The 19,964-nt window shown below is 34.3% G+C and overlaps 1 protein-coding gene across 5 annotated transcripts in view; it reads left to right on the top strand.

The window, feature by feature from the left end:
• The window catches only part of SYCP2 (synaptonemal complex protein 2), a 53,999-nt gene that overhangs the window by 13,501 nt on the left and 20,534 nt on the right, over positions 1-19,964 (top strand). For 3 of the 5 annotated variants that reach the window (XM_038749970.1, XM_038749973.1, XM_038749969.1), the window contains exons 10-26: positions 753-895; positions 986-1,038; positions 2,508-2,553; positions 3,660-3,755; positions 4,671-4,724; positions 5,367-5,427; positions 7,995-8,143; positions 8,403-8,477; positions 10,330-10,449; positions 10,986-11,085; positions 11,352-11,437; positions 12,519-12,576; positions 12,670-12,727; positions 13,735-13,906; positions 14,450-14,580; positions 15,939-15,975; positions 19,753-19,823. In XM_038749970.1, the coding sequence (XP_038605898.1) occupies positions 753-895; positions 986-1,038; positions 2,508-2,553; positions 3,660-3,755; positions 4,671-4,724; positions 5,367-5,427; positions 7,995-8,143; positions 8,403-8,477; positions 10,330-10,449; positions 10,986-11,085; positions 11,352-11,437; positions 12,519-12,576; positions 12,670-12,727; positions 13,735-13,906; positions 14,450-14,580; positions 15,939-15,975; positions 19,753-19,823 (1,510 nt within the window). The remainder of the gene's footprint in view (positions 1-752; positions 896-985; positions 1,039-2,507; positions 2,554-3,659; positions 3,756-4,670; positions 4,725-5,366; positions 5,428-7,994; positions 8,144-8,402; positions 8,478-10,329; positions 10,450-10,985; positions 11,086-11,351; positions 11,438-12,518; positions 12,577-12,669; positions 12,728-13,734; positions 13,907-14,449; positions 14,581-15,938; positions 15,976-19,752; positions 19,824-19,964) is intronic. The other 2 variants (XM_038749972.1, XM_038749971.1) reach the window with 2 other exon arrangements.

Below are 19,964 nucleotides of genomic sequence, written 5' to 3'. Positions count from 1 at the left end.
TAGTCTAGGGCTAGGAAATAGATCTTGGAGTGGCAGACAGGCTGATATTATAGGAGGAATGGGAGACAGAGATCAAGAGTTGCTGGGGAAACAGAGCAAAGACAAGGTTCCTAATTTATATTAAAAATCATAAAATAAAAATATGTTTATTTTTAAACCACATTGAAACCGCACTACTAGTGAGGGAGGGATTAGGATTCAGACGCCATCTCCAGCTGTCTGCCCAAGCATAGAGCAGCCTCCGATAGTGGAACTGTTAGATGTGTTACTTAACAGGTAGCTAAAAGATATCTTTCTTTTATGCAGGAAAAAATAAAGAGAATGCCCTTTCTCCAAGTTTATTTTTATGAGAATGCTCATTTAGCAGTTTCCAAAGAAAAAATATACTTGTATGGTAAAATTGTTTTGGGATACTGAAGTCACTAACTCATTAAAAAAAAAAAAGAACATTCATACTGTATTGCTCTGTGTTCTTGTCTGCATGTGTTTAAACTGTGCATCAATATAAAAAGTGATATGATAGGCTTTCAGCGTTTTTTTGGTGAAATGAACACATTTTTCTTATGATTTTTAATATAAATTAGGAATTTTGTTTTTTAATTAAACAATGATTAGGTTAGCTATTCTTGTGTTGCTTGGACTATAAATGCATTGCTTTAACATTTCATAATTATTTTGTTTATCATATATTTGTAAGCCTAATTGGAACCTTTAAATTAAAATATCAATTATTAATGGTATTTGTTTCATAGATTATTATTTGCAAGTAGCTATTACAGAAGCCTTGTGTAGAATGACCTCAGAAAGAAAAAGAGGAGAACTGGCTGGCCACTGGTTTTCAATGGAAGTGGCTATCAAGACATTTAAAAAAATTAAAGACTCTGAATTTGAAACAGTAGGTGGCATATTAAAATGTTGAAATTTTTTTAATTTCCAGTGACAAAAATGTTGTAGTTTCCTCAACATACTATTCTTTTCTTCCCAGGACTGCAGAGACTTTCTTAACACAGTGAATACTAAACTTGGTTCGAAACAGAGGTAGGCATGATATAATATTGCTTAATGAAGAAAATATATATTTTGCTGGACCTAAGGACATTCAGAATCTAGAGCAAAGTGGCAGAGTTGAAATTAAACCCAGGTTCCCTTGACAACCAAACCTGTGTTCTTTCCACGAGGTCACACTGCTTCCCTGTGTGAGTGCTTCCCAGAAATTGACAGGCATAGAAATGGTTGAGACACTAGGTTTTAGTGGCCGTGGATTTTTTTGAACACAATACATACTCAGTAAATAACTTTTTTTCTGAGTAAATAAGGAATATAATCTCATGACAGCAACATGCCCCCGACACAAGCATATTTTTTGAAGATAATGTTACTGCATAAAAATGTAGTTGAGCCCTGAATTTGCTTGCAATGAACATAAAATAAAACGGCAACAAATATTAACCAAGATTATACCATACAGACAGTGTTTGTGGGGCCATAAATCAGTGTTTCCACTTATAATCAAATATTGTCTGAGGACACAATCTTCTATTAAAATTTCACGTTTACAACATTTCAACTTAACGTTCTTGAGTCTTTCCATACTAATTAGTGATCAGAAGTTGAAATATAAAATTTGCCTAGTGTTAGGTGTTTGATGTTTTTTGTTCACTCTGCCGTATTTAGCTGCAAGCAGACTTTCTAGAGAAGTGACACATACTCAGATTTGGGGAAAACTAAAATGGAGGGGATTCATTTTTTTTTCTCATTCTGAACCATCAGATTTTAGGGTATTCACCCGAAGTCTGGGGTTGATTGGATTAGATCCACATTGTAGTTATGTATTAACATAGTGTCTGGCCCAAATTCATAACTTATTATTATCATAATAATGCTAATTCTGTTATATTGCATTCTCCCAAGCACTTAGTACAGCTTTTAATCACTTAGTCAACACTCAATAAATACCATTAATTGATATATAATGTTAATAATTTGCCATAAATAATCTTCATTGTAAAAAAATCCTCCAAAAATTTTAATTGGATCCAGTTTATTATATCAATTTGACACTGCCTCTGCCAGTCCTGTGCACTCCTTCCTATTGCTCCTCTTGATTGGTGTAAATTTTTGCAGTTTGTTACTCAGATTTAAAAAAAAATCTGGATACAAATTTCTGTAAAATCCAAAAATATGAACAGTTAGTTTGGAAAGAATGCTCTTGGGAGTATTCTCTTGACAATACACTTCTGTCTCAATAGAATGCTGTCTCAGTTCAATGTTGGTTTGTATGGATCTGGGGTGGCCAGGACATGTTTAGTATAATGTAAATTTTCCTTAATAGCAAGTTCTGAGGAAGAGTTTATTTATTCAATTTAGTATATTCATATGTCTTTTAGTACTGGGCACATAGTAAGTGCTTAAATATCATCATTATTACTGTTATTTTGCTGTATAAGTATTGCTACTGAACTGGATACATTTTATTATAGGTTTTAATACTAATACTTTCATTGCAGGGTTTTCACATTTCTGTGTTCGTCTCTATTTCTCAATGAATATGAGGTGAGTTATTCTTAATAGCTTTCTTGATCGAAATATCCTATTTCACTTTTAAGAGAAGCAGCGTGGCTGTAGAGAAGCAGCGTGGCTCAGTGGAAAGAGCACGGGCTTTGGAGTCAGAGGTCATGGGTTCGAATCCCGGCTCCGCCACATGTCTGCTGTGTGACCTTGGGCAAGTCACTTCACTTCTCTGAGCCTCAGTTACCTCATCCTAAATGAGGATTATCTAAATGAGGATTAGGACTGTGAGCCCCACGTGGGACAACCTGATCACTTTGTATCCCCCCAGCGCTTAGAACAGTGCTTTGCACATAGTAAGCGCTTAACAAATGCCAACATTATTATTATTATTATTATTATTATTATTATTATTATTATTATTATTATTATTATTATTATTATTATTTTAAAATCATTGGAAGAGAAGCTGTGGTGCTAAGTGGAAAGAGCATGGACCTGGGAGTCAGAGGATCTGAGTTCTATTCCTGGCTCTGCTAGTTGCTTACTGTGTGACTTCAGGCAAGTAACTTAACTTGTCTGTGCCTCAATTTCCTCATCTATACAATGGGAATTCAATTCCTGTTCTTCCTCTTACTTTGACTGTGATACCCATGTGAGAAACGAACTGTGTCCAACCTAACTTGTACCTAATCAGCACTTAGAATATTGCTTGACACAGTAATTAATTAACGATGGTATTTGTCAAGCTCTTACTATGTGCAAAGCACTGTTCTAAGCACTGGGGAGGTTACAGGGTCATCAGGTTGTCTCACGGGGGGGCTCACAGTTTTAATCCCCATTTTACAGATGAGGTACAGAGAAATTAATACCATTAATAATTGACATTTTAGTTTATTTAAAGGTGTCTGTTAGGCTTACAAATATATGATAATATTATATTATATGACCAAAGTGATAGCCCCATTCCTGCTTTAATGTTTAAAAGATTTTGCAGTAAAGGCTTGGTGATTATGTGAATATTTTCCTTTACCAATATAATACATATTGAATATGGAATAAATATGGTATCTTACATATGTTTTATATATATATTTATATATAATCTATACTGAGGCTTTCTAAAAGTTTTTTTAAAACTTTTTAAAAAGTTACAGATGCCGTTAGATGAAAATCTTCAAGGAATTTGGATTGGCTTTAACCTTTGTAGCAGAAGTATATCTTTCCACACTGCACAAGATAACGAAGTAAGCTAATATTTCCATACTCTATATGTGAGCATAAGTGAGCATGCCTTCGCGTTATTTTACTGTATTAGGTAGCAAGTTAAATTGACTAAAAGAACATCATTTCAACTTCCAACAATTGACTACACATGATAAAAAAATCAAAACGTTTTATATTATGTGTTTTGGAAGTATTTTTCAGTACTGCAGACTTCTGCATTACTTCAGAAGTTGTTAATGTAAGATTTTTATTGTAAAAAATATTCTAAAGGTGTTCTGCATTTAGCTGAGGAAACATTTTTAACCTGAATTTTTTGTGCAACCATAGATGTTGCAATTAAGAAGATAGTTTCTTCTCAGTGGAAAGAGCACAGGCCTAGGAGTCAGAGGACTTGGGTTCTAATCCAGGCTCTGCCACTTGTCTGCTGTGAGACCTCGAGCAAGTCCTTTAACATATCTGTGCCTCATTGTCTACACTTGTAAAATGGGGATTCAAAACTTATTATGCTTCCTACTTAAATTGTGAGCATCACATGGGCCAGAGACTGTGTCTGACCTGATTGATTTTTATCTACCCTAGTTCTTTGAACAGTGCTTGACACACAGTAAATGTCTAAAAAATGCCATAATTATTATCATAAAATTCCATACAGTTCTATAGATTTAGGTTTTACAGGAATATTAGCCATTATATTTTAATTTTCCTTTATTATTTATTATTCTTATGTTTAAAATTATAATGGAGATATCATTTGGCATAATAACTTAATTAATGCCCAAATCCCACACTATTGCTCATTAGTATGGGATGCCATCAGTTAAGTAGCATATTTTGTATCTTATCTTTACTCCTGGTGTTTTCTGATTTTTGAGGGAGGAATGAAATTGCAATAGTATGACTTATCCAGTGCTCCTTGAATTTCTCTCTCCTTCCAGTGCCAGTCCATTCTTATGAGAAGTAAACTAGCCAGTGATGCCAAAATTTTCAAAGTAAGTAATTCTTTTAAGTGGTGGCCTACATTTTTATAACTACTGACAGCATTGGGCCACTTTGTATACATTAAGCATAATTATTGTTTAATATTTGTTAAAAGTAATCTAAAGCATAATATTGTAACATTTGGAGTTGTACTATGATTATAAATCTTTGCAGGAAACTTCAAAGTGTAAACTGCTGATTTTGAAGGTGGTTTTCCATCTTTAGTGAAGAATTTGTCTAATCTAGATAGAACAATATCCTTCTTCTTGTCTTTATTATGTGTCTTTTAGTACCAACTCCTTCTGAACAGCTCTTCACAACTTCGAACTCACCTCTCGATGAATATCTTTTTCTATCATTTTTACATATTTTATATGTTTTTATATATATGTATACATATTTTTAAAAAATGATGCTAGACAGGGAAAATTGATGCTAATCCCAAAATTTTAGCTGGTGGTAGAAAGATCATAGCTTCTCATGTGTGCATCTAGTGCATATTAATGTGATACAAGGGTTAGTTGAAGCATGGGGTTGGGTATCAGACCATAATGACCACATCTTCAGCTTGTAGTATCATGAGGCGTGGCTGTAACCTGGGGGTGTAATGTAAATAATTTGAGCTTTTATTTTCAATTTTTTTTTAATTTCAGGAACATCCGTGGGAAACACTAAGTGTTCCTGGAAATGAGGTAGAAGTATATAATCTTGAAGGTACTGTATGTTTGTGTTTCGTTCTAATTTTGAGTGAATTAGAGGTGAATTTTCCAGGAAGTGGGGGTCTTCCAGAGGAAGAGAAAGCAGTCACACCCAGAGCCGAAGACCCAAGGCCACAGCCAGAAGGTCACAGAGATGAACACAGAAATAGGCAGAAAAGGAAAAGAGAAATAGAGAAAAGAATGACAAACATGGATAAAAGAGATACCCGAAGTGGGATAGAAAGGCAAGACAAGCATATGTGGCCTGAGGAATATCTCCAGGTTTCTGCCTGTAGCCAGGGAAGACTTCCTTATGCCCAATTCAACTAAAGCTTGGAAAGGTTTAAGAAGGCCATGATTGATGCAGGCTTATTTCCAAGCAAAGTCAATCAATCAATACTATTTATTGAATGCCTACTATGGAAAGCATTGCTTTAAAGAGCTTGAGAGACAAAAATAAAAGTAAAAGAAGTAAAATCAATATTTATGGAGTGCTTACTGTGTGCAGAGCACTGCACTGAGCTCTTGAGAGGGTACAAGACAGAAATACATCCCTGCCATCAGCCATTTAAAGTTCATTCCTGATCTCAAGATTAGGGGTAGTTGGGAAAGAGTCCAATCTCGGCCCTAGCTAGGGTCAGCAATGAATATGGGCCCTGCCATGGCCTCAGAGTTCCTTTCCCCTCAGGGTGACAAGGATATATTATTCTCAGCTTTGGAATCTTGCAAAGCCAAGCTATCCCATTGTCATTGCAGGTATATTGTTTGCCAGATTGGGAGTGTGAAGCACAAATTGTGCCACTATCTTAGTGACTGGTCCTTGTTTGGCTCTGTGAAACAGTTGTTATATTGCTCACCTCATTGTCTACTTTGCCTAAAATGCTTTGGGAATGAACCTTATCTTTCAATATCATTCTTTAATCTCCATACTCCCAATTCATGGGTAACAGTTGGTGTCAGTGTTACATATGATACATTTTTTTTTTAAATTTTCCCACCCAATGCAGTTAATTGTTAAGGAAAAACACAAAATAGTTTAATGCAGATTTGATTCAAAATTCTCCCGTTTCTAATAACTTCCTTCTCTGAAGATGTGGAAGGGAATTTGGACTTAATTGTATGTCGATTTTGGATTTTGCTGTTTGGGGGAGTGTTATAGAAGAAGTAAATAAAAATACAATCTACAGGCTAAAGAAAATATACCCAATTAAACCACTTTTTTTTTACTAAGCATTTAGAACGCTGAGGAAATGCCACAATGTTTTAAAAATGCTACCTAACATTAATATCTTAAGAAAGCGGTAGTCATGATTTTCTAGAAACCCAATTTTCTGGATTGGGACAGTGTGAGGAAACAAGAGAAATCGTTCACCTTACTACCCTTTTATGATCAGGATCCAGTTTGACCATTATTATCAGGGCTTTTCACAATGTACTGACTATTAACAATTCAGGGCTTTTCACAATTAACTATTGTGACTATTAACAATTAAAAGTAGTTTGGTCATGGAGGTGCCAGTTGCAGATAGTGAAAGGGTGGAAAAGTAAAAAAATGAATTTAAGATTTATGAGGAAACATGTGCTTTAATGTGTGTGAAATTTCACTGTCCATTCCATATTACCCAGGAGGCAGTGGAACAACACTTTAGCCCTCTATTTCCAAGGCTAAATCAGTACAGGGAAATGGAGGCATGAGGCAAAGGAACTATGCTTCACCATCATTATTACCATCCGTGGTATTTATGAGTCTCTACTGGGGGCTAAGCACAGTACTAAACACTTGGGAGAGCACACAGAAGCAAGACACCAGTTCACTGCTCTCAATGAATACAATATAATAAGGTGAACAGACAAAAATTAATTCACAATTAGTAGGAATAGTAAGAACAAAAGTAGTACAAAAGTGTCAGGATGAAATCACTGAAGTAATACATTTTACAAATAACTAAATAAATCATTATACAAATTCACATGTATTAATGTACCGGAGATTAGAATGAAATATGTAAGTCCTAAGGATACTGTTGGGTTGTGGGATGTTGTGACTTAATCAGAGAAAACTTCTCAGAGAAAGTGGGATCTTATGGGGTTTCTCAGAACTCCTGCCCCTTAGATGGACTAAACCAGTATAAAGGGGGAAAAAGAAAAAAGACAAAACTAAAGAGAGAAGGGGATTAGCTTCCCTGTTCTTCTGTTTAATGCTAGGTCATCATCTTCAGTGCTAGTGGTGTGAGCTTTATAAATAAAGAACAGCTAAATTTACAGTAAATAAAATTAATTACATGAAATGAGTAAAATATTGAAATCAGTATCTATACCTGGATGTTCTACAGATAACTTTTTGAAAACAGTTTCAGACTATTAGCTTTGATCGATTGAGGACAAAAATGGCCAAAATGAAAGAACTAATTTTTATTGTACAATAATTGTTTCAGTAATAAAAAGTTTGAGTAAAAATCGTACACAGTTTGCATATTTAGCTGCGTGCTTAATTTTGATCAAGTTCATGTCCCTTTAATTCATTAGTACACCATTCAATAGAAGTAGTGTTTTAAATCTAATAAATATTTCATTTTTGTACAGTGAAGAATGCAAGAAAGTTATTAACATTGACTCTAAAAAATACGGTCACCATTTGTAAGAAAAAAGGGAAACAAATTAAATTTTATTTTGATACTGCATCAGATATCCTTGATATTACTCAACGAATTTATGGCACAGAAAAATATAAGGCAAGTTTAATTTTTCTCATACATTTTCATATGTATCTGAAATAATCTGAAATATGTATATGTAATCTAAAAAGTCTCTATGAAATTGAGGTTCAAGGAATTACTTTTTGTACTATATGATTATTTTAACTTAGGCAAAATAATCTTTTTAGTCTTCCAAGGTCATGTCTTTGATAAGGAAGCAAAGAATTTAATGTTCTGAATGAGAGAAATATTAATTGGCAAAAATAATAAAACTTTCAATAATTTGCATTTTTAGGGATTTATCAAGAAGCAAGCAATTTCTACTACCAAAACAACACTGCATGTCGTTCTTGGTGAAGAACAACCGCAGGTATTCTCCTTTAGTAAAAGCTTGTTTAGCCGAAGCATGATTAAGAAAAGAGTTAGATTCGTTATAGAGTCCAGCCTATTTAATTTCTTAGTATTAGGAAGAACAGACTGATGAGTGCTTCGGCACAGAATAGATTGGAAACCTAGTAATGATAATAATAAGGGTGGTATTAATTGCTTACCAAATATTAAGCCCCGAGACAGAAACTAGATAATCAGGTCGGACACAATACCTGGCCTACATGGATCCCAAAGTATGGCGACAGGGGAACAAGTATTTAATAGTCATTTTACAGATGAGGAAACTAAGGTACATAAAAATTAAGTGACTTGCCCAAAATCAAACAACAGGTAAGCGGCAGAGCTGGGATTAGAACCCAGGTCCTCTAATTCCCAGTCCCATATTTTTTCCAATAAGCAAGGCTGCTTTTCAATATGGTATTATGTTAATATAATATCAAGTGAACATATGAAAATGATATTTAACATCTCAACTTTGAAGGACATTCATTCATTCAATCATATTTATTGAGCACTTACTGTGTGCAGAGCACTGTACTAAGTGCTTGGGAAGTACAAGGACACTTAAATAAATATGCTGTCTAAAGAGGGAAAAGGCAGGGATTGCAGGGTTATGTGTCTATCCCACAAATCAGAACCAAGTACTTTCATTCTTCTCTACTGTAATTTCTACAGTGTTTTGCACACACTAAGCGCTCAATAAATAGGATCGAATGAACCAATGAATTGAGAGTTTGCGGGTTTTCAGTATCATAGAAAGTATTGAATTTCAGGATAGGAGAAGGGGATAACAAATTTCTTAGCATGTGCATTTTATTTCTCTAATTCACAAACATTTTCAATAATCCATGCTGAACATTAGTAAGGAACTGAGTCAGATACTAGGAAGGAAACATTCTGTTTTGTGATTTGAGGAGTTTTGCACTTCGAGTGTTGTAAGCAGCTAATCTAAGGATTTTGCATATTGAGCCCCAAATCCCGTAATCTGCTTTTCTAGAATGGTTATAGAATAGTTGAAGAGTCACAAGTTCAGTTACATTTTAAGATATATATGAAGTAAGGTTCAAAAATCTGTTTTCAGGTGAACCTTCTAGACTGTGAGCTCATTGCGGGCAGGGATTGTCACTCTTTATTGTTGTATTGTACTTTCCCAAGTGCTTAGTAGAGTACTCTGCATGCAGTAAGAGCTTAATAAATATGAATGAATAAATGAATATTTCCCTAAGTATTGAAAGTTCTATAATATAATGCAGAAGAACTCTTTGGTTATTGACCCCAGTTTCCCCATATTTTAAAGGGTACAGAAGTTGAGATTTGTGGGGAAAAAGTGTTTTAGGCATCCGGCAAGCTAAGTCACCTTTGCTCCAAAATGCTATTTAGTTACTTGGGACTAAAAAGATCATTTAATAGTCTTTCACAACTGTTTTCTTATCACAAAAAAATGCTGCTTTTTTGTTATAGAATTGATAGTGTTCATAATAACTAAAATAATACACTTTGGATGCCATTCATTCAATCATATTTATTGAGTGCTTACTGTGTGAAGAGCACTGTACTAAGCGCTCATTGTTTCTGATCCCTTTTTATTTGGTTTTAATAGCTTATTTGTGAGCAAACACCTGGCAGATTCTTGTATCTTCTTAGCTTATTAAAAAGGAAACAATATGTTAGGAAATTTAAAAGAGAAACCACCAGTAGTGTTGGTAATAATGGATGGAGATGCATACTTTAAAGGACCAACAGATTTTCTACAAGTCCAATTATTTTCAGAAGTTAAAATTTTATTTTAAATGTAAAAATTACATTTTCTGTTTACCAAATATTCTGAACAGACGCTAGTTCCAGGAGATCACAATTCACTTGTGGAAGAGCAGAAAGCCAACAGAAGAGAGCCAGTAGCTGTAACTGTAGGAGTTACTAATCAAGAGGACCGCAGATACATTCAGCACCAAGTACATTGCATGATCATAATCTGTTGCAAACAAAATTGGTAGAAATGTTATAGACCAAATTTCTGTTTTATTTTCATATTAGAACAGAAAGAAAAATCCTCTAGGAAAACATACTTATGTTAGTTGCATAATTGAGGGGATGGGGAATTTCTTCAATGAAATGGGTATGCTCTGGCGGAGTAAAAGAAAGGTTGTTTGGGGTTTGAAGTCATTGCCTGTCTTTTGTGTGTAGCACTTGGGAATGTGCAGTAGAAGTAAGAATTTCAAATGTCCACCCTCTTCCCTTCCTTTCTTCCTCTTTTCTTTATCATTTCTCCTCCCCATATTGCTAGAGTTAATTCTTATATGACCCATGTAATAGCCCGATCCTGGTTTTAATGTTAACAAAAATTATGCAAAAAATGGGGCAGTTATGAGAGTAAATATGGTATTTTGGCATCATTGTTATATAGCACATATAAATTGAATTTCTAAATAGTTTAGGAGACAGTAGTGTATTTTACATGAATTACAGAATGTTTTATAATATTTTTAAGGGGATTACTCCTGACAAAGTGAAAATGTCTCAAGCAGTGACAGTGATTTCTAACAAGCACAGATTTCCTAATAAGAGCACAAAGGAATCAAGCAAGAAATGTAAGTTGTACATTTTTAAAAGCATAGTCACTAGAAGTGCTGTAAACATTTCAATTTGCGGAAAAAATGTATTATAACGATCCTTCTGAAAATCTTAATGAGTTTAACTTTCTTGGTATCCATTATTATAAAACATAGAATCTGATGTCTTCCAATTGGAAGAAATACTGCAGAAGCAAATGTATCTGCAAATTAAGTATAGACACAGATTTATGAAAAATGTTCCTCGTGACAGTAATGGTATGAGGTTACTGTTTTGTTTTCAGCATCCCATCAAAAGAAAAGCAAGAAGTTGTCTTCGAAAATGCTTAATTCTGTGGAAAGAACTAGCACTCCCAAAAAACCACGAAAGGTAACCAAGAATGGAGGGAATTTGTGGTTAAAGAAAACATAATTTTGGAATGAAAATTTTACAGCAGTTTTAACATCAGAATGTAATGGAAAAACATACTGGGATGTGTCAAAATTCATTTCCTGATGCCTCCACATTCTAGAATAACTTGGAGGAGTCTTCCATCCTGCCTGGATCTCTGCCAAGAATGATTTTAATTCTTTTAGACTGTGAGCCCACTGTTGGGTAGGGACTGTCTCTATATGTTGCCAAATTGTACTTCCCAAGCTCTTAGTACAGTGCTCTGCACACAGTAAGCGCTCAATAAATACGATTGATGATGATGATTTTAGTAGTTTTGAGATTGCAGAGGTGTAGAGTATTATTATCATTATTACATTTGTTAAGTGTTTACAGAGTCCCAAGCACTGTACTAGGCATTGGGTTAGATAAAATATCATCAGGTCCCACTTGGGCCTCACATTGTAAGTAGGAAGGAGAACAGGTACTGAAGCTCCATTTTACAGATGAGGGAACTGAGACCAAGACAACTGAAGTGATTTGTCCAAGGTCAAACGAAAGACAAGTGGTAGAGGAGGAATTAGAACCCAGGTCCTCTGATTTCCAAACCCATGCTCTTTCCCACACTGAGTGTAGAGGCACCAGAACCAGGATCTGAGAATTAAGTTGAGCAAGCCTAAAAATAAAGTAAATTACAGTTGAGGGTATATCTAGGGGCAGGAAAAGGGGGAGGGGGAACTGGGGTTGTTGTGGTGGGGAGAGCATTGCTGCTGCAGGAAGATAATTCAAAAAGTTGTCAGTTCACCAGCTAATTTTCAGGCTGGATCTCTGCCACTTGAGATGCTTCTTATAGCTTAATCTCCTCTTTACCGCCTCTCTAGATGTTAAAATGATTTCTCTAGGATCCCAAGACTAAATAGCGTTGTAATATAGAAAAAACATTTGGTTGAAATAGGTATATCACCCAATTTATATCTACTATTGGAGCAAAATTATTTTAAAATTTCCTAAAGTTTTGTTAAAGAATGTATAGAAGAAAAACAATACTAAATATAGATTTAAATTTCTTATCACTTTTCAGCAGGTCATAGTTGCTAAAGATTCAGAATTGATACAGAATGATCAGCATGAAAATATGGGTAAGCACATCTGAGATTGATTTAAGTATATACTTTTTTCACTTTTGACCTTAAATTCAAAAGAAAATGAAAAATAATTTGTGTTTTATTTAGATGAACTTTTGGAGATCATGCCTGAATCAGTGGCAGTTACCAAAAAGAATAAACCTTCGTAAGTATTAATAAAACCTACAATCTTGTTATTAAATCATAAACTGAAAATATTGAAGCCATTACTCCATATTTATGCTTCAGTATTGTTGTTTATTATTCACAACAGATTTTGAAGGACACATGGCAAGGACAGTAATTTTTTGGAAATTTACTTCCATAAAGTGAGCATTTTTTTCATATCAACTAATCATTGATTATATTTCATAAAGTACACTGCTGTTGCTGTTATTCTTCGGTTAGGAAACATTGTCCGAAATACAGTGTGAAATTGACTTTGTAAATAAGTACTGAGAACAGTGTCCATATAGCCACTTTTAAATAAATGTTGGAAAACTTAATAGACAAATGATGCCAATATAAAGGTACAAATAATAGAATAATAAAATTTAAAGATATAACTTTGGTCAGTTAGTATTAATACAGTAATAGAGTAATTACAGTACCTAGCACTTATAACAGTGCTTGGCACATAGTAAGTGCTTAACAAATACCATCATCATCATTACAGATTACCTGGTCTTTTGGAAATCTCTGATGATGAAAATAACACCAATTCAGAGTCTATATTTCAGACACAGGAAAGGAATATAAAAACTCAAAATGAACAGAGATTAAGCACCTCAACAGGATATAGATTTTATGAAAGTTAAGGTTTTTTCTTCAGAGAAAAAAAAATTATTTTTGGCTATGTTCAGTCCATTTTAGGTATTAGTTCAATTTTTTATTTCAAAGTGACAATTTTAATGAGAATTTTTTTGTCTTCATTACACATCGAAGAAGTTTCTAATTGAAAAGCTTTTTCTTGAGCATTTTCAGACACAGGAGAGTAAAAAAATCAGTGTAAAAATAGTATGCAGGGAGAAAAATGACATGCATAAAGCAACAATAATCCACAAACATTTTTTAAATGATTCTACACATTTGCATCAGACAGCCATTACACTGCAAAGAAAAATAAATTACCTATTGAATCTGAAGCCTTTTTGAATCCATTTTTTCAAATAGAACAGCAAGAAAATCTCCCATAAATACTGAGAATTTAACGGTGACCGGCAATTTGAGTAATGAAAGTTGTGCAAAAGAGCCCGCTATTGGACAGTATGCTGAAGGTCCCGGGAAATCTGGAAGAGTAATGACATCTGAGTTTAATGACCGTGACTGGGAAATTAAAGAAATGGTAGGTTTCCATTTCAGAGTGTTCTGTATCTTTTTTCCAGTAATATTCTGGGTTTAACAATCTTTTTGTATCAGTTATGTCATGCTATTTTACTATAGTGTTCAAAATGGCATTTATCAATCCATATCATGGCTCTGTCACTTGCCTGCTGTGCAACTTGGGCAAGTCACTTAACTTCTCTGTGCCTCGTTACCTCATCTATAAGACAGGAATTAAATATTTTCCCTGCTACTTAGACTATGAGCCCCTTGTGGAATAGTGATGATGACCAATCTAATTATTGTCTATCTACCCTAGCACTTAGTTCAATTCTGGGCACATAGTAAACATTTAAGAAATACAACCACTTTATTAGTATCACATTCATTGTTATTATTACTATTATAATCATTTTCATTATCAACAGCAACAACAATAATCCAATACCACAATTATTTGGTTTTTGATCCAGATTCCCCTTTTTGAACATTATCTTTTCCCTTTCACTTGTTTTTTTACTGAGCCAATAGGATTCGTACAATAATTAAAAAAATATTCTTGCAGAAAAATAAAGCAATGGACGGAGAATTTAATGTAAAAGCAGCATTATTTCTAAACAAAATTAATAACAGATACATTCAACAAGAGGAGTTAACATCGTCAAGAAAATCCAAAGTACCTCTAGCTACAAACAGGTATGAAATAAATTATTGTTAATTTATTGTTTAAGGTAATGCGGTAATTATTAAGGTAATATGTAGTAAATATCCATCTTGCTGTACCAAAAAGAATGGCGGTAGATTGACCATTTTTCTGCACTTAAAAGCTAAGGATCATATTAAAAATATAAGCAGTTTCAAACACATACTCTGACTGCTGAGACTTTTTATTCTCAACTTCCTTCTTCACTCACATCTTGTGAAAAACCAATATGAGAACAGGGGATGGAGCCAAGGACAAAGAGTGCTGGAAAAAGAATAGAAGCATAGTGTGTGTTTGCTTTTGAATTTTCCTTCCCTTTCTTCCTTTTTCTATGGACTTTTTTCTACTCTGACTACTTTAAACAGCAGCAAAAAAAAAAAAGGGATGTCAGTGAAGGGATAAAAAAAAGGGAAAAATAAAAGGAAGGATAGCCAAAATTAAGTTGGGAGGTATGTGACAGCAAGATGGTTGAAGGAACTAACTAGTTTTTCTACTCTGAAACAGAATTTAGGGGATGAGTGTGTGTCATCAGTTTAGGGTCAAATTGGTTTTAGAGTAATGTAGCAGGAAGCAAGAATCTATTTACTTTTGATTAAATCATATCAAATTGTAAAAAAGAATGTGCTTTGTGTGTTGATAACATGTCTTATTTTAGAAGTGGATAAATGTGAAATGAGAGTATGAAAAGCTAAAATATGCAATTATTGGATTAGAGCACTGGGCCTTCCAATGTAGCTTTCTGTCTTCAACAGTGGCAACAACAAGTTTGAGGATTAGAAATGAAGGTTGGCATTTTTTTGAAGAGTGGATTTGGTGACCTTGGGCAAGTCACTTAACTTCTCTGTGCCTCAGTTATCACATCTGTAAAATGGGGATTAAGACTGTAAGTTCTATGTGGGACAGTAACTGTGTCCAACCTAACTTGTTTCTACCCCAGGGCTTAGACCAGTGCTTCACACATTGTATCTTTGGGAAATGGATCCTCTTTGTAAACATAAATTTTAAAATTAGATAATATTTTTCTTTTAATTTTTGAATTAAGTAAATGTGAATTGAGAAATTTTTTTAAAAAACTAGTGAATTATTCATTGGAAATATGAACATTTGAATTTAAAGTATCAATTTTTAGTGAAGAGTTACCACTCTAATGTGTAAAGCTCACCATTGTCAAATCTATTCATTAGCAATTTCCTTAATCCGTATAAACCTTTCTTGAATTGCTATTAGTTTCATCTTTTAGTGAATTGTTTTATATGCTCTTAAAACTCTCCCAGCTCAATTTATCACTATCATTTAGAAACCTATAAACTTTTGCTTTGCTTTTAACATTTATTCTTTTTTCTTTTGGTAGAACCTGTTTAAATAAATCCGATTTACCTCTTAGTAAGGTAGGTTAAATTTTTGTGTCATATATTATATCTGAACTTATGAACCTAGAAAAATTCAGACTAGAATGAAGGTTAAATAGAAACACTCATTTTTGTATTTCTAGATCATGTTACAAATAATGGAAGGAGTAATATAGCACTTCGAGAAGCAGCATAGCTCAGTGGAAAGAGCACGGGCTTTGGAGTCAGAGGTCATGGGTTCAAATTCTGGCTCCGCCAATTGTCAGCTGTGTGACTTTGCAAGTCACTTAACTTCTCTGGGCCTCAGTGACCTCATCTGTAAAATGAGGATTAAGACTGTGAGCCCCGTGTGGGACAACCTGATCACCTTGTAACCTCCCCAGTGCTTAGAACAGTGCTTTGCACATAGTAAGCACTTAATAAATGCCATCATTATTATTATAATTAGAGAAAAACTTGTAAGCAAATTTTCATATAAAATGTACATTTTTATTTATATAGTATTTAGTATCATTATATTTAAGGTTGTACTGACAAATCCATTGATGTTTTATTTAGAAAACATGAAACAGTAAAATTCTATTGGAAGATGACATTTAGACAAGAACCTACTTTAGGGAACAGTGTGGTATGCCTCAATCATTAGGAAACTCTCCAAAATTTGGTATTAGATGTCAATTAAACTTCTTATTCAAATGGTCATATTGTATACCCAGAAAACATATTAAGAAGAATAATTCTAGCCTTCCAATGATTTTTAAAACTATAAATCCAGTGTCAACATTAACCAATCAATGGTGTTTATTGAGGGCATACTGGTCCAAGCACATGGTACAATGCTCTACACATAGTGAGTACTCAATAAATACCATTGATCATTATGCAGAGAAGTATACTAAGTGCTTGAGAAAGTGCGGTGCAACAAAATTGGTATTCACATCTCCTTCACACAGTGATCTTACAGCCTGGAGGGTGAGAGACAATATAAGTAAATAGCGATGTTTTACCTGATATAAATTATTAGTAGGGATGATTTTAATGATATTTCTTCAAATGACACATTATCATTTTAGTTAGTCCATGATGATCAATGAAGTACAAAACTTGCTTATTAGTGATATGTAGTTCAGTTATCCATTTTATTTTAAAGATTCTTAGTTTTTTGGAATGCTTACTTTTAAGTTATTTTAGAGCAAACAAATTCTGTGGGACTGTGTTAATTTACATCCTGAATGAACTTTCAAATCTCTTTCTCCAGTGATATTTTGCATTACCTCATGAGCCCACTGTTGGGTAGGGACTGTATATGTTGCCAACTTGTACTTCCCAAGCGCTTAGTACAGTGCTCTGCACACAGTAAGCGCTCAATAAATACAATTGATTGATAACAATAAAAATTGTTATGACATCAGGATTTTCAAATGCATTACAAACATCATAAAATATTATTTCTTCCCGGGTTCCACTTTACCTATCACTGAAATACAGCTACTTTTAGTCTGGAAGTCGCTTCCAGGGACCAGGTATTCACACTCTCAACAAGTGTACTTTATGTGCCTCTTCCAAAGTTCCCCGGCCTTTATTTTCTTGCATTACTCAGAAAATCTTGCATCTTTGTCCTTTTATAGTTTTTTCCTTTTTTCAAACTTTATGCACCAGAGTTATTGTTATTACCTAAAAATAGCCCCAATTACTCTTCACTTACCAACACTCCAAAGATACATTGTCAAGTCATGCCAGAGATCCATTGATGGTTGAAGTGACTGTAACAGAGTACAGTACTGTACCAAAATGCTGTGATTTGGCAGGTGGCTGCCTTGGCGGTTGCTGTGGTCTTTGACATCTATGATAATGAGCTATTTCTCAGGGTTCCTGCTAGCCGTGTAACCTCCCGGACTTTTCCAAGTGACACTTTGCCCATAGACGTCACCACTGATGGTATAACCACAGCAAGCAGAAGTGAAAGGAGAATACAGCTCTGCTGATTCCCAAGACAGTGCTGTAGTCACTGGATCCATATCAGGACTTTATTAGTAAACATAAAGAAAATGGGCAGTTTAAAACTCGTGTCTTTTACAATACTAGCATGTGCTACAAATTTATGGCCACAAATACCGAGATGCTTCATACTTCTTACTTTGCTTAGAGTGCCTCCAGCTTTCTCTCTTGAATAATGTTTTGCTAGGTCTTTCTTTAGCCAGAGGCTCAGTTCCTAGGCCAGTCAATCAAGCAGTGGAGTTTATTGGGTGCCTACTATATGTACTAAGTGCTTGGGAGAGTACAGTTCAACAGAATTAGCAGACATGCTCCCTGCCTATAACTAGTATACAGCCAACCTTCTTGCTTTTCAGACCAGCCTCCTTCAGTTTTCCCATCACTTCACTTCTAGCTCTCTAAGCCTGTGATGAAGGAAGGGAAAAGGCAATTGGACAGGTTCTGCAATAACAAATAATTTCCCTTACTGTCCCAGAGTAACTTCTGAAAATTGATGATCATAAAATGATAACATGTCTTTTGAAGAAATATCACTAAATTCCATCCTAGGTATTCTTAGAAATGTTTACTGTACTTGGCCATCATTAGCATCTTCACCCCATCACTTAGCAATTTATTCCTTACCTACTTCTTGAATAGCACTGTACATAAATTTTAAGAGTAGAAAAAGAAAGAAAAAGACTAAGTTCTATCCTTGAAGAACTTGCGGTCCAATGAAGAAGAGACGTAAACATGAAGTTATATGAAAGACACAAATATACCCAAAGGTTACATATGGACATAAGAAAATAAGTCTTGAGGTTCCTAATGAACAGGGGAGAGAGTTCATGCAGGAAGTAGAATTTTAGTAAAATTAATAAGAGAAAGAATGTGGTGTGGCAAAGCATTGTATATAAAAAGAGCAAATTAATGGATTAGAGAGAGAGATTGAGTGAGAAGGTAATGTGGAAGATGTAAAGTGGGGTGCAATGCAAGAAAATGCAGCCAATAATGAGAGCACCATCTGACAGAGAAACTCGGAGCCAACGTGAGAGATAAGAGTCAATCAGTTTGAGGACGGGAGTTTGTGATGTGAGAAGCATCACCATAAAGATGATTTGTACTGTTGGATGTGGACTAAATTTAATTGGGGATTGATTATAGGCCAGTAACATACAACAATAAGGATAAGTTCAAACAATGATCAAATAACATTCAAAAATTATAAAATGAGCATTCAATTGAAAAACAAAGCAGTATTTAAGAGCATCTCAAAAGCTTCTCAGTCACTCCAGAACTTTTACTTGGTGGTAAAAGCACAACCTCAAAATTGTGGCTGAAAGAGTTTATGCGGAAGAGTTGGTTGTACTAAAGATGTAATTTTGACTTGGTTCCTGATTGCATAAGTGAGAGAAGTGAAAGGTGACTCCATGTTTCAAGAGAGGATGATAATGTGGTTGAAATCATGGAGAATTTAAGATTGTATAGTAAGTGAGAGGCAGATAGAAAAACAAAGATAGGTTAAACGTACAAGACAGTCTCAAGAGTAACTGAGAATATAAGATTTGTTAATGAAAGAACAGATTGGGTGGTTGGATAAGGTGGGAGAGGAGGTGTAACTAGGCTGAGAGAGTGGATAGCTAGTGTTACTCTGATTTGCTTTGTTTAAAATCACTTTTTCTATTGCTTTATGCTTCAGTTGTTAGGATAGTTCCCACTTATACAAGTAATATTACAATAAATTTAACATATGGAGTTATTATGAAAAATCTGCCATTTTCATTTGTTTGGATGTAGCAACATAAAATTTTTAATATATTTTCTTATACCTTTTATGTTTAGGAAAAACCTAAGAATAAAAGCAGGAGACAGCAGAAGAAAACTACATCTATTAATGTGAAAGAATGTTCATCGTAAGTAATATTTTTATAAGCATAATTTAATTTTTCCTCTAAATCCTTTGAAAGACTACTAAAAAAATCCCTTATAAAGCTAGATTTTATATCATTTGCTTTGCATTGAATAACATAGTTTTAACACCAAAGATTCCAAAA

Source organism: Tachyglossus aculeatus, chromosome 8 (genome assembly GCF_015852505.1).
Source record: "Tachyglossus aculeatus isolate mTacAcu1 chromosome 8, mTacAcu1.pri, whole genome shotgun sequence".
NCBI lineage: Eukaryota > Metazoa > Chordata > Mammalia > Monotremata > Tachyglossidae > Tachyglossus > Tachyglossus aculeatus.
This window is presented reverse-complemented; position numbering and strand designations above follow the sequence as displayed.